The sequence below is a fragment of the Plecotus auritus genome (assembly GCF_963455305.1).
Source record: "Plecotus auritus genome assembly, chromosome: 7".
Classification (NCBI taxonomy): Eukaryota; Metazoa; Chordata; class Mammalia; order Chiroptera; family Vespertilionidae; genus Plecotus; species Plecotus auritus.
Genome location: NC_137774.1, coordinates 138814048 through 138829233, shown reverse-complemented (window position 1 = coordinate 138829233; position 15186 = coordinate 138814048). Strand labels below are relative to the sequence as shown.

General features: G+C 41.8%; 2 protein-coding genes across 2 annotated transcripts in view; one reads left to right on the top strand and one right to left on the bottom strand.

The window, feature by feature from the left end:
• The window catches only part of MRPS27 (mitochondrial ribosomal protein S27), a 96709-nt gene extending 96357 nt beyond the window's left edge, over positions 1-352 (bottom strand). The window contains exon 1 of the mRNA XM_080682036.1: positions 261-352. Within this exon, the coding sequence (XP_080538162.1) occupies positions 261-333 (73 nt within the window). The 5' untranslated portion in view covers positions 334-352. The remainder of the gene's footprint in view (positions 1-260) is intronic.
• An 85-nt stretch (positions 353-437) lies between these two features.
• Positions 438-15186, top strand: part of PTCD2 (pentatricopeptide repeat domain 2) — a 30819-nt gene continuing 16070 nt past the window's right edge. Inside the window, exons 1-6 of the mRNA XM_080679167.1 lie at positions 438-571; positions 1871-1963; positions 6275-6404; positions 10686-10803; positions 13786-13864; positions 14278-14369. Of these exons, the coding sequence (XP_080535293.1) occupies positions 460-571; positions 1871-1963; positions 6275-6404; positions 10686-10803; positions 13786-13864; positions 14278-14369 (624 nt within the window). The 5' untranslated portion in view covers positions 438-459. The remainder of the gene's footprint in view (positions 572-1870; positions 1964-6274; positions 6405-10685; positions 10804-13785; positions 13865-14277; positions 14370-15186) is intronic.

Here is a 15186-nt window from a genome sequence, read left to right as displayed (position 1 = left end):
TCATACGCAAAACCGTTCATGGCTAGACTTTCTCAGCTCTTTACACCGGTGGATGGGCAGACACTATTACTTTACGAAAGGAGATGGGTCAGAGACCCTACCTCCCCGTTCTGTGCTACCGAACATCCCAAATGACTTCTCTAGCAACAAGATCCCAGAAGCATTTCCTCTCCTCTTCAAAGCCCATCGCTCCTTTCACTCAAGGAACAGAGTTCTCAGGGCTCTAACGAAGCAGCCCCACGAAGGCAGCAGCCACCAACCTGCCAGGGAGAGCTGAGGTAGAGGCACTTTCCGCGCCAGGAGGATCCCGTGCCGCACCATGGGGGCCGCCATCTTGGAGTATACCAAAGCGGACGCCGACCGGGGGGGTTGCAGGCGGAGGAAGGGGTGGGGCCCCAGTCGCGCCGACGCTCTGTCCCCCTCCCCCCGGCTCCCGCAGTTGGTGTGGCCCGGGACGGCATGGCTGTCGCACTCTGGCCTCCGAAGCAAGCGGTACTGCGGGTGCTGCGCTCCTTGGTGTACGCTGGGGTGGGAGGCTCTGGCTCCACCTGCTGCCGCTGCCCCCTCGGAGGTATCCGCGGGCTCGCGCCGTGAAGGAGGGGCGGGGTAGGACAGAAGGGACCTTTACACCTCAGCGGGCACCACGTTGGAGAAATAACAGCGCCACGGTCACTTACTGGCCTGGAGCAGACGAGCGTGGCTTCGCGCGTGTGTGCAACGACGACCCCTGGGTGTCGTGGACACCCTTGTACCTGGGAACCAAAGGACAACCGGGCCGGGGTCTTGACCTTGGTGCTGTGGTATCCCCTCGGAGGGGGCGACGTTGCCCCATCCCCCTGGGGTGTGGTGCCCCGCAGTTTGGGAGCGGAGTCCCAGCCCTGCAGCTAACGATCTGAAAGACCTTGAGCAGGTTCCTTCATCTGTACAATTAATTATCCCTTAATATCTTTGTGAAAATGGATTTGAAAATGCCGATGAGCGATACAATATGTAACACTTTGTATCAGGCATTATTCTAATGTTTTACAGTCATTCCTTTTCTTCTTACAACACCCAGTGACAGAGTACCACTCTTTTCTCCATTTACAGGGGAGGAAACAGCAAGTATATCTAAGGTGCCAAAGGTTAGAGGGAACTGGTAGGGGGGGGGGGGGGCGGTTTGCACACAGGCAGCCCCACAGTAGAGTTCTGCTTCACCCTTTCTATGGACTGGCTCTCCATACAGCGATTGTTACCTTTAGATTGTTACCCAGACCTCTTTTGGTGGTTGATTCTTTGGCCAAGCTCCTCGCCATGCACAGCCTGGCGTCCTAAAGAAGTGGTGATGTTTCCCAAACTCATCTTTCCTGCTAAGTTGTGGCTAGTGATTTCTGATATATCTTAAGGTTACTGAGAGTCCAAATGTGAGAGGCCATAGTCCTCATTACACAAATGACGGGACTGGGGATTCCAATGGTCACACTATGGCTTTTTCCACTGCACTATACCCTTCTACCTAGATAAACCAAAACAAGATGTTCCTGTTTTGCATTTAAACAATAGCCTTTAGTTTGTTTGTTTTAAAATCCCCTTGTCCCTTAACCAGATGGTCAAAGTCTATTTGTCTCTCAGATCCCAGATTCCTGCCATCTCATCCCCATACACAATTAATCACTAGCTCCTTTTGCACACATAAACATAACTTTTCTTGCTGAGGATTTGCATTATCTGGTAGTTTGGAGATTTTTTTTTCCCACCAGGGTGACTGTTATATTTGTACCTATCTAGATGAATTATTTACACTAAGTGAATCAGTTATTAGAGACAGTCATATTATTTGTGAAGTATAAAACAGTCAAAATGATATTCTTTTTCTTTCTCTGATTTTTAGCTAAAAGATATCTACTTACAGATAATATTGTGAAATTAAAAGAATTTCAGCAAAAGAAGGTGGCTATTGCATACAGTCTTCCTGGTACCAAAGGTAATTGAATCTGTTTTGTTAATTCTTACATTGTTCTGTCATTCAAGTTTTCTCTGTCTCTATCCCCATTCAGTCTCTCCTTCAATGTCTCAGAAAAACTGAGATGATTTGTTCTTAGTTTCCTGGTCTACCCTGACATGCACCTTTCATCTCATTCTCTACTACTGCAGAGTCTACACTCTCCTTTTATTCCTTTACCCAGGATCCCCGAGAAATACTAAAACCAGTCCTCCTGATCCATGCCACTCAAAGGATCAGCAGCAACTTGGAGGTTGATTGGAATGCCAAACCTTAGGCCCTAGACGATTTGTACGCACAATAAAGTACGAGAAGAACTGCTCCAGATGACTGGTGTTCACACTTTTTGATGCAATCTTTAGTAAAAAATACACTTTATGTTACATCTCCAGTACCCACATACATAACTATATATAAATGCAATAAAATGAAACAAAACAGTGCTATATGTAATGATGCATGTTCATATTTTCTACCCTGTGCTGGAGAAGTCAATAGGCTAAAACAAAGATTTATTTTAAACATTAGCAAAATATTAACAATTATTGAGGCTGGGTGATGGGCACATGGGAGGTCAAACTACTTTTAGGTAGTTTGAAAACTTTTATTATAAAAAGCTAAAAATACAACACCACCACGTAAGTCCTATTCCTTTTCAGCATCTGAGAAATCTTTTTGCATTCTTTCCCCCTCTCCTGCACATTGAGTTTTTCCCAGTCCTTTAAATTCCTTTATAAACACAGCAAGACTCCCCTCTCTTTTAATTACTCTTTTACTTTTTTTTTTTTTATTGTCTGAAGTTTTACATATGTCTCCTTTTTCCCTAATTGACCAACCCCGCCCCCCACCCCCTCCCAGCCATTCCCATCCCGGACAAGCCCCCACTGCCCCAGTATCTGTCCATTGGTTATGCTAATATGCATCCATACAAGTCCTTTAGTTGCCCTCTAACCCCCCATCCCTACCATTTGTCTCTAGATTGATCTATTCTTGTTCATCAAATTATGTTGATCATTATATCCCACATATAAGTGAGATCATGTGATATTTATCTTTCTCTGACTGGCTTATTTTGCTTAGCATGATGCTCTCCAGTTCCATCCATGTTGTTGCAAATGGTAAAAGTTCCTTCTTTTTTATAGCGGCGTAGTATTCCATTGTGTAGATGTACCACAGTTTTTTAATCCACTCATCTGCTGATGGGCACTTAGGCTGTTTCCAAATCTTAGCTATTGTAAATTGTGCTGCTATGAACATAGGTGTGCATATATCCTTTCTGATTGGTGTTTCTGGTTTCTTGGGATCTTTTACTTTATTCACTTTTTAAAAATATATATATATTTCTTTATTGATTTCAGAGAGGATGGGAAAGGGAGAGAGAAATAGAAATATCAATGATGAGAGAGAATCATTGATCAGCTGCCTCCTGCACGTCCTCTACTGGGGATCGAGCCTGGAACCCGGGCATGTGCCCTTGGCCAGAATCGAACCTGGGACCTTTCAGTCCACAAGCCGATGCTCTATCCACTGAGCCAAACCGGCCAGGGCCTTTTTTCACTTTTTTAGCTCTTCTTCCTTTACTGTCAACTGTTTAAGAGCATGTATTTAACACTTCTTGCTGCTCTTCACTCACAGTCCAGCCCTCTGGAAATCAGTCTTCCTTCACTGCTCTGCTAATCATCTCTCTATATAAAAGCCTAATATGCAAATTGTCCCCACAAGAGTTTGACTGGGAGACTGATTGCTCACTATGACGTGCTCTGACCACCAGGGGGCAGCATGGAATGAAGGAAGGCCCTGGCTGGTGGCCAGCAGCCGGGGAAGGGAGGCCCTAAGCTGGCAGGCGGACATCCCTCTTGCAGTCCGGGACCCCTCACTCCTTACCACCTGCCTGCTCGCTGCTCCTTACTGCTTGGCGTGCTGCTCCTTAGCGCTGCTGCGGAGGCGGGAGAGGCTCCCACCACCGCCGCCGTGCTCACCAGCCGTGAGCTTGGCTTCTGGCTGAGCGGCGCTCCTCCTTTGGGAGCACACTGACCACCAGGGGCAGCTCCTGCATTGAGCGTCTGCCCCTTGGTGTTCAGTGCACATCACAGCGACTGGTCGTTCTGGTCGCTCCGCCATAATGGTCGCTTACGCTTTTATTACTAGAATAGATAGTCAGTCATGTGTTACCTACTCCATCACTGTTTTCAGGTAACTTTCTATAACAATATCTTGTCTTTTTTACTAGACTTTGCTCTTTCAGGGTAGGAACCATACCTCTTGTGTATGAATATGTGATAAGCACTTACATTTTGATTGATTAGTTTTAAAATACGAATTACATCTGTTGAAATTTTGGATTTTTAAGGTTTATTTACAAGGCCCTAGCCAGTTTGGCTCAGTGGATAGAGCATCAGCCCTAGGACTGAAGGGTCCTGGGTTTGATACCAGTCAAGGGCATGTCCCTCACTTGCAGGCTTGATCCCTGGCCCTGGTCAGGAGTGCATGCAGGAGGCATCCAACCATGTGTCTTTCTCCCATCAGTGTTTCTCTCTCTGTGTCTTTCCCTAAAAGTCAATGGAAAAATATCCTCAGGTAAGGATTAACAAAAAACAAAACAAAAAAAGGATAATGAAGTACAAGACGTAAAGTCATCCCATTGAAATCTTTTAGATTGATAATTGCTTAGAACTAGTTAATAGAACAAATCCTCTTAACTCTAAGAAGAAATAGAAGGAATGAAATTAAGAACAATAATGCCTGTGATTACTGGCAGTTACTCTCTGCTGGCTCTGTGCTAAATGCTTCATGTACATTGTCTCAGGATAACTCCATGAGGTAGGTGTCATGATCCTAACTTTACACACGAGGGATCAGGTCTCATAGACGAGGGTCACCCCATAGCCTGCAAGTGGCAGAGCCTAGATTTCAGTCCAGGTCCTTCTATCGCTAAAACCTTTAACCATTATGTGGTTCTGCAAGTAAAGATGGGAGGGTCCACTACAGCAGTGGTCGGCAAACTCATTAGTCCACAGAGCCAAATACCAACAGTACAACAATTAAAATTTCTTTTGAGAGCCAAATTTTTTAAACTTCTTCTAATTCCACTTCTTCAAAATAGACTCACCCAGGCCGTGGTATTTTGTGGAAGAGCCACACTCAAGGGGCCAAAGAGCTGCATGTGGCTCGTGAGCCGCAGTTTGCCGACTACGGCACTACAGTATCTCAAACCCAGTGGGCCTTCTTCTTTTCCTGTAAATCCAGAGCAGTGTCTGCTTCAGCTTCCAGATCTTGCATTTTCAATGTATATTGTACCACTTCTTTAAGCAGCATTCCTGCAAAGCTCTAAGCCTTGGAGCAAATCCTGTGGACTTTTCTTGGCAATTTCTGTTACTGAAAACAGCTCTGCCTTTTGGTGCCTGCCTTGCATCTCACCCCACATTCTGGCGAGAATACAGTTCCTTCCTAATGCCAAGAAGCTGTGTTTCCTTTTAGGGTGTGATGGTCCCCACAGTTGATCAGACATAAGACAAGGGACAGAGACAGAGTATGATCACCTTGAAAAGAGTGACTTTTTTATTTACCCCTATGCATTCTATAGTCCCGCATTATGCTAACAACTGAGTAGAGAGAGAACAAGAGGAATGAAAGAGAGGTAAAGATGGGCCAAATGAAAGAGACACAGAATCATGTGAGTCAACCACTGTGGCATGTACAGCCCTCTTCAGTTCACATTTTCCTTTCAGTTTTCCTGCGAGGTGCCCTGCCAATTACTGGTTTAGATATCTTGGTTACATTTCTTTTTTCCCCTCTCATAAGTCTCCTATAGATACAGTTCTTTGGGCTAAACCTCTGGGATACTTTCAAACTAGTAAGGATTACCAGATATTAAAAAACTAGAAGTCCAGTGCATGAAATTCGTGCACTGGTAGGGTCCCTAGTGGCTGCCTTCCCCCGGCCGGCCCCCTCCCCCTGGTTGAACTCCCGGACAAATTCCCGGTTGAGGGGACAGTATGCGTACTACACTTTTATTATATAGGATACATATTCTTGTGCTCCTGTTCCCAGAGATTCTGTGTTGGAAAGTCTTGAGTGGGGCCTGGGCTTTGCCCCTGTAACACAGATGCTTTGTGTCACACACCATCTCTGACACTACTCGAGGGGACCAGCCCATGATGGGAGCTGGGAGGCTGTGAGCCCCTCTCAGTGCCTCTTTGCAGTGTGCCAGGTTCTGGCTTCCCTTCTCCCTGAGGTTAGACTGATAGTCCCAGTCAACCTCAGTGATGATCACCCTATTGTGCTTTCTTCCAGAAACCTATTTGAGCAACTTGGAGGAGAAATTGACCCAGAACAAGCTCATCTTGAAGGAGGAGCTGAGAACCTTACTTCATTTATGTGAGTCCCGTGATGATGTGGAACTGGCTAAACATGTCATTTACAGGTGAGGCATTTCCTTAGAATTCTGCCAGCCTTTGTCTCTTCTTACTCTGTTCCGTTTCCTGAGCAATTTCATCCACTTCCAAGGTTAGGCATCACGTATACACGGATGTTTTCCAAATCTCTTGTCCAGATGCCTGCCCTGAGCTCTAGACATTTATATTCATTCTTCTAGCAAACACTTACTGAGTTCCTACTACGTGCCAGGTGCTGGGGATAGAAAAACAGATAATACATGCCCCAAGAAATCAGCAGCCTACTCACTAACTCCACTTACACGTCTCTTCACATTCAACTTATGCAAATTTCTTCCTTTTGCTGTGTTTTCTATTGCACTGACCAGTCTCTCAGGGCAGATATCTGTGAGCCTCTTTCCCCTAATCTCATTTGCTTCCCTCCCTGACAGGATAAGAAATCCGACTGCTTCCATGTTCCTGGTGTCTCTCATCTCTAGCCTTCCTTTCTCTGTCTCTGTTCCCCGTGTCTTAGTTCAGGCCTCAGTGTCTCTCACGTGGATGACCAGTGGATTCCTCACTAGTCTCCCTTTTCCAGGCGTATTTCCAGGGGCCTATTCTGTTGCGTCTGATCCCTTGTCAGAGTTTCCCATGTCAGAAGGAGCTCACACAAAAGCATAGTCTGCTGTTAAGAAATCCAGCAAAGGTTTTGCTCCCTTGGGAGAAAATATGGGCTTCATTTCAGAAATTAAGTTCATTGCTTCTTTTCACCATTCTTTAAAGATATATTTCTATACATGGGCCTGCATTTATATTATACATTTATAGGAATAAATATTAAGTATTCATATATAGAATACTGAAAGAATATATACCGAAAGTTAACTGTGCTTCTCTGGGAATTGCACATTTTATACTTCTTGTCTGTCTAAATGTGTACTTTTCTGATTTCTCCAACTTGTCTATAGTGAACATTAGCAAATGTTATTTTTAAAAAGGAAAATTAAAAAATAAGTACAGAAAAACACCAAAAAAGTAGAAAGAACAAATATATTCCAAGTTCTTATAATTCTTATAATTCAACAGTTAAGAATATAATTCTTAACTGTTGTTCAGGTGTCTCTAGCTGCATAACAAACCACGCCAGAACTCAGTGGTTTAAACAGCCATTATTTATTATTCCCCAGAGCTCTGTGGGTCAGGAATTGAGGCCTGTCTCAGCTGGGTGGTTCTTCATTGGCTAAAGTCACTTGCTCATCTTCAGGTCACTGGGCTGGGCTGGAAGGTCCAAGAAGGCTTCACCTGCATTTCCGATGCTTCAGTGCTGCTCCACATGGCCCGCTCTCTCCTTGTAGTGTCTCACCATTCGTGAGTCTAGCTTGAGCTGCACTAGCCCATGGTCAGGTGGAAGCTGCAGGCCTTGTAGAGCTTCCCAGAAGTGGCACAGCGTCATTTCTGATGCATTCTCTTGGTCAAGGCAAGTGTCCTGCCAGCCCAGATTCACGGGGAGGGAAAGGATTCCACCTCAGGATGGATGGATGGAGCAGCTTGCTCATGCAGGGAGAGGAGGAATTGATGGTGGCCATCTTTGGGCCTATCTACCACTTCTAAGAAACCACTGTTAATATCTTGATATACTCTCACCCTTGAACAACACAAGACTTGGGGCACCGAAAATTCACATATGACTTAAGTTGTAAATTAACATCGTGGATTTCCAACTGCGGATAGAAAATACATCCCTACCAATTATTTTCATACAAAGATATTATGATTTTGATAGGGTTTATTTTACATAGTTGTAATTATTACTGTGTATATATATGTATATATATGTGTGTGTGTGTGTGTATATATATATATATATATATATATATAATGATATTTTCTTCTTTTCTAATTAGTATTATAGCATAAATGTTTTTGCTTGTTAATCATATGCTTAGGAATCATATTTTAATGGATATACCATATTCCACTGTATGTTTGGTATTTTAATTAACTGTGCCCCTGCTGTTGAATGTCTAAATGATTTCTAACTTTGCATCAGTATAAATAATGCTATGATTTATACTGGTGAAACTCTATGCATAAAACTTATTCTTTATTTCCTTTTTGGGTTCAAAGGGAGTGAACCTTTTAAAGCTTTTCAGGATAACAAGCGGCCAGGTTATTTTCCAAAAGTTGTTGTGGTTTGTAATCACACTATACCAGCAAACCTAATTTTATTATTTTTAATGATTAAGTTAAAATCATTAAAAATAACAGTTATTTATAATGATTAAGTTAAAATCATTAAAAATAACAGTTGTAGGCTAAGTAAAGAAAATAATCTTATGTAGTTGAATCATTTAAGACCCTCTGGATAGCTTTACTACCCAAAGCTATCAGATGTTTAAAAGAGAAATAAAGCAGGATAAAAATTTAAACACTCTTTCCACTCTGTTTTTCTTGTGAACATTCAAAGTATGACTCATCCTTCCTTTATTGATGCTAATAACTCTCTGCTCAGTTGCTGCCCTTCACTCTACTTGTGGACAGCTGGGCAAGTGGGAAGATGGGTGGGCCAGGGCCTAACCAACCCGTCCCCTCTTCTGAGACAGGCGGCCCACGGCTGGGGAAGAAGTATAGGGAGCTGAAATATAAGGCCTTTATTGGGCCAAAAGTGATGAGCAGCCTAACCCCATCCTAATAGTGACCATATTGGTTTATAGAGGGATTTTTAGATCCTCTAACTGGACTTTTAATTAGAATGAATGCCATTGAAATTGAGAGAACTTTTCTTTTTGTTTTGTTTTGTTTTTAATCGGGCCTAAGTTTCTCATGAGACTATTTACTGAAATATATTGATTTTTAAAGATGTTTTCCTCAGCATGTCTTATATTTTGTATGGAAGACTAGCTGTGTGCCAGCCATATTGCCTCATTTAATTCTCACAAAAACTCTGAGTTCTCTTCTTAGCTCCATTTTACAGATAAGGAAACTGGAGCCAGTGATTAATTAATCTGCTTATGGTTACACAGTTAGTAAGTATGAGAGCTGGGATTTGAACTGTTATTTTGGAATGAGAGTCTAAAAATTCTTATTTATTACACTATATTGCCTTTTAATAACTTAGTTTTTCCAGTTTTATTGAAGTATGATTGACAAAAATTATATATATTTAAGATGTAACAACTTGATGCTTTGATATAACTTAATTCTTAACTGTTGTAATGAAGCAATGAATATTTTTGTAGCTTCTATAATTGGAATTTGAAATGTATCTTTAAAAGTACACATGGCCATTCTATTTGGCAGTATATAAGCTTAGGAAGGACTATGACTTTCCTCAGTGATTTCAGCAGGTTAAAGAATATTCTGTTATATATTTATTTTTTAAATCTTTGTTGTTTAAAGGATTACATATGTCCCCCTTTCTTCCCCATTGACCCTTTCTAGCCTGCCCCTGCCCCTTCACCACTCTGTTGTCTGTGTCCTGGGTTATGCTTATATGCATACAAGTTCTTTGGTTGATGAGTATTCTGTTTTTTAAAGTCAGAGCTGTCCCTGTGGTATTTGGGATTTGTTCTCATAATGAATGAATCTTTCTAAAATCTGATTTACATGTAATCACGAGGTACTTGTTTTGTTACCAGATTGTCTTCTTAGTGTCTAAAGCACAAAGAGTTGGCTATTGAAGGTGAAGTGGTGCTAGTAGTTTGCAGAGCTGTGGTTCTAACTGGCAGGCTGGCCTCCAGAAGAAATCTCAAGCCACTCTCTTTGAAATTTGCCTTTTCCTAAACCTGAATTTTCAGCTCACATATGCCTTTCCCAAGGTGAGGAAAACAGAGATTGGTATAAATTGTAAAATGCATCTGTGGGTTATCTGCCATCCTAGATGTAGATGAAGCAGCCTTGACAGGGACAGAGCAGCACCCCACCCCTTTCCCTTGCTCCTCTCTAGTTGGGCCTGTCCAGAGACAGTGCATTCTGATGGGCTCACAAATGCAAGACCCCTGCGTTCTCTGACATACGCTCCCACTCAGTCAGTCCTATTGGTTGTTGGTAAAGTGAGAAGATGATTACAATGTACCTTTTCCTCTCTTTTATTTCACAGGGTGAGTGGGCCTCCAACACACCTTGTTCATTTATTTGTTTCTTTAAATACCTAGGGTATTTCTGCACTCCAGGAGTCCTCTGATTATCTTCAGCTCTGCAAGCTTCCCCTCCAGACTGTGAGAGGACCTCGGTTTTTGTTGTGTCCCCAACACCTAGCCAAGTGCATGTCTCAGTCTGTCAGTTCCTTTCCCTGCATCGCATTTGGCTCATTGAATCATTTTTATTAACAGGTACTATGTAGAGAACAGACAAGTCACAATGGGGGAGTATAAGTTCGGACCACTTTTCATGAGGTTGTGCTACGAGTTGGATCTTGAGGACTCTGCAGTGGAGCTCATCAAAGACCAGGTTATTGTCTTCTGATTGCCTTTCCTGCCAATGTGATTTCCTTGTGCTGAGGATAAGGTGTTTTTAATGTTAGGAAAGGCATCTATCTCCCATATACACATTTTTATTAGAAAAAGGCTGCTGGGCTGAATGAATGAGCTCTTCCCCACATTTTTTTTAAAAAATATATATTTTATTGATTTTTTACAGAGAAGAAGGTAGAGGGATAGAGAGTTAGAAACATCGATGAGAGAGAAACATCGATCAGCTGCCTCCTGCACATCTCCCACTGGGGATGTGCCCGCAACCAAGGTACATGCCCTTGACCGGAATCAAACCTGGGACCTTTCAGTCAGCAGGCTGATACTCTATCCACTGAGCCAAACCGGTTTCGGCGACTTCCCCACATTTTTAAGGTTTCTTTGGAGTCAGTTCCTGTGAAGAGGTATAGGTCTCTTTATACAGATGTGGAAGAGGTGTAAGTACAGATTGCAAGGTATCTACCTACCTTGGATGTGTGTCCACCCGGGACTGACATCCTCCTCCTGAGGAGCTTTTGCTGCAGACAGTTTAAGACAGGTTGCCGTTTAAAGATTACCTTTCCTGTCCTTCACCTGTGCTTCTCTCCTCTTTTTGTATTTTATTTCTGGTTGAAAGCCACGTTGTAAAGGGCTTTTCCCTTTTTAAAATGCTTTCACATATGCCATTTTTCTTTTCCTAAAAACAATAATAGCCATGATTATTTTTAAATGACTTATTGAATATTTACTATGTCCTCAGCTTAAGCACTTTATATGTTTCATCTGTTTCCCATAATAGCCCTGGTGAGCGAGATACTATTATTATTTATATTTTACAGATGAAGAAACTGGGACTCTGAGACAGTATAAATTTATCTATTGTCAGAAGCATTGGTTAAATTTTGGGGCTGGGGCTGGCCACCTGGGACATGTTAGTATTTTTAAGGACCGCCCTAACTAAGTTGTCCTTCTGCCGCTTACTGTTTTTCCTATAAAGGGTTCTGTCCATGGTGGAGCTGTTAACTCTCGGCTTGTCCCTCTTTTAAGAATACCCATGCATTAGAAAGATGACCATAGTACATTAGCTGAGAAAAGATGGTTTCAGAACAGTATGGAGTAGTTTGAGCCCATTTTTTTTCTAAAAGAAGAAATATACATACATATTTACATTTCAGTGTATATGTATTAAAAATATGGAAGGATAGACACTGAACTGCTGCTTATCTTTAGGGGATAAAAGTGTAGGAAATTCTCATTTTTTTACTTTAAACAGTTCTGTATTGTTTGACTATTTTACAATAAGCAGGTCTTAATGTTGTAATTAAAAGAAAACAAAAGTTTTACTATAATAAATCATAGCCATGAGTATAGTGACAAAAACAAACAGAAAGTGAATGTAAAGTTTTGTTACTGTTTTTAGTTACCTGTGTGTGAAACCTTCATGAATGAGTGAGTTTCCTGGAGTGGGATAAACTGGATTCCCGTCAAATGACATAAAACCTAATCCTGCTTCCACCTAACTTGTTATGTCCCCTCCCAGAACCCTATGGTGTGGCCGGTGCGCTAGTCACATGTATCTCTGGAGCCCTTGGACTGTGGCTATATGTGTAAAAGTAGGTTTACAGTTGTTCATTTGAAAAATAATAATAAATAATAATACAAGAATAAACTGGTTTGCATACTCACAACTGTAAGTCTAATTTTGCCCCACCCTGTACATGATGTATTTCAGATATTTGGTATAAAAAGGAGAATGTAAAGTACTTTTTAATGATTTTTTTAGTATTGATTACATGTTGAAATTATATTTTGGATTTAGTGCATTAGGTAACATTACTAAAACTGATCTTACGTGTTTTTTACTTTTTTAAATGCGGCTACTTGAACATTTAGGATAACATACAGAGCTTTCACTTGTGGCTTGCAGTATTTTTCTATGGACAGGGCTGCTCTGATGGCTTCCCATCCCACGTAGGATGGAACTCAGACCCCTCATCATTATCTAGCGGGCCCTTTATGGCATCTCATCTCCTGCCACCTCCCTTGCTCACTTCATTCTGGACCTTGTTCTTTCTCAGACATGCCACGCTCCTGGCCTGAGACTGCAATGCTCTACACCTGCATCACTGAGCCTTTCTCCTTTCCTGCATCGAGGTCTCTTCTCAGAGAGCCTTCCCTGACCCCCTCCCATCACCTTCTCTACCCCTCTGTCCCGCTCCATTCTTTTTCATGGCTCTCACTGATACTTTAAGTTAAGCTCCACTAGGTGAGAAGCCCCACTAGTGTCCAGGGCAGGGTCTGTGTCTTGTGTATCATTTGTTGCTCTCAGCACCTAGACAGGAGCTGCACACTGGGCTCTCAGAAAGGACAAACTGGAGCGAGACATCCAGCAGCACATTCGAATAGCATGGCATTCAAGGTGCTGAGGAAAAAACGTTGAGAACGTTTAAAAATGTTTTAGTGAATTATTATTTTACACTAAATAATAATTATGATGATTAAAGTGAATTATTTTAAAAAAATGATCAGCTCTGTTTTGTTTGCCAAAGAAGTTACTTTAGACATTCCTGCCTTAGTCCTCAACTGTACTTCTAGCTGCCATTTCATGTTATTATGCTGCCACCCAGGTCCCAGGACCATCCCACCGGGGTTGATTGGCTTGTTTCTTTTCTCCTAAACATGGCAGAACCACCGTTCATGACGATGTTTTTCACCGTATTTCTGAAGAGATCTCTTACCAGACCTCTTGCCTCCTGTTAAGTATACCCATTGCCAAAGGCATGACACCCCATAGAGTGGGCAGCATTTAAATTTTTTTGTAAAAGAAATCCTTGGTGTATCAGAAACTTATTAGAGAATTCAGGAGGCCCAGTGAATAAGGTGTGCACAAAAATAAGTCCTGGACAGATAAGGTGCCGTATAAGGATCATAATCCCTTAATAGTTTTAAATTTTAAACAAACTGTATTGTTTTTCTTCATTAGCAATTACGAGGTTTCTTCTCAGACTCTACATCATTCAATATTTTGATGGACATGTTATTTATCAAAGACAAATATAAAAGTAAGTATTGTAATTTATGTTTGCTGAAAAATTCTGCTCTCTTTGCCTGTATACCCGTTAGAGAAAGCAATGGACCATACAAAAATGAATTTAACGTTCCTGATGAGTACCTGAATTCGAGAGACTTCATTCTTTATGTGTGAAAACATTGTTGCATCTTATGTCATGCCTTAAACTAAACAGCCCAGATTTTACTTATGCTGACATTATAATAGGTTTTTAAATATTAGTTCTTCCTGTGTCGTTAATTTTGAAATTTAGTTCATTGCTAAATGACGTTGATAAATAGCTTTTATTGTGCTAAATACACCTTTTAGTGGGTGGTGCTGATTAGAACTCTGCGTATCAGCAGTAGAGGACTCTGAATTCACTTGACTGTACTTAAGAGCCGGCCCTCTTCTGACTTTCGGCAGGTGCTTTGGAAGTATTGATCGAGATGAAAAACCAAGATGTGAAGTTCAACAAAGATACCTATGTCCTTGCTTTTGCAATTTGCTACAAACTGGTAAGATTATCTCCTATTAACCTTTAGAACATTGTGGATGGTGTTTGAAAAAGGATTTGTTATTTTTTCTCTGCAGTAAAATGCAGTTCCTCAGAAATCAGTTTTCCATCTGGTGCAGATATTTCCATTTTAAATGTGTTCATTTTTAGAAAACTTAAGTTAGCCATGTCAGACAGTTTTATTATGGGAAAAGCAATTTCATTACTTTCACCCTTCCCTGGCAATTTTATAGATAGTGAAATAAGAAACAGTATGCTAGGATCAGGCTCTGCTTTCGAGTGGTCTTGCTACAAGGCTCTTGCTGGACTCTGTGAGACCAGTCTTCTCTGTGGCCCTCTCCCGTGGAAACCTTACATCCTTCCTTGGCAAACTCAAGGGCTACTTTGTCCTCATCTGTGAATTTATCTGTAATCACCTAAGTTGGAATCTCCTCCAACATCCCTAATGCTATGCTATTTGTCATGTATGTGACACTTGTAACACTGCCCACTGTTATACCACTAGAGCAGTGGTCGGCAAACTCATTAGTCAACAGAGCCAAATACCCACAGTACAACGATTGAAATTTCTTTTGAGAGCCAAATTTTTTAAATTTAAACTTCTTCTAACACCACTTCTTCAAAATAGACTCGCCCAGGCCGTGGTATTTTGTGGAAGAGCCACACTCAAGGGCCAAAGAGCCGCATGTGGCTCGCGAGCTGCAGTTTGCTGACCACGGCACTAGAGTGTAAGCTCCTTAAGGCCTCTTGGTATGCTAGCATCTAACACCATGCCTGGTACACAACCAGTCTTTAATAGATGTATGTGACATTAGAAT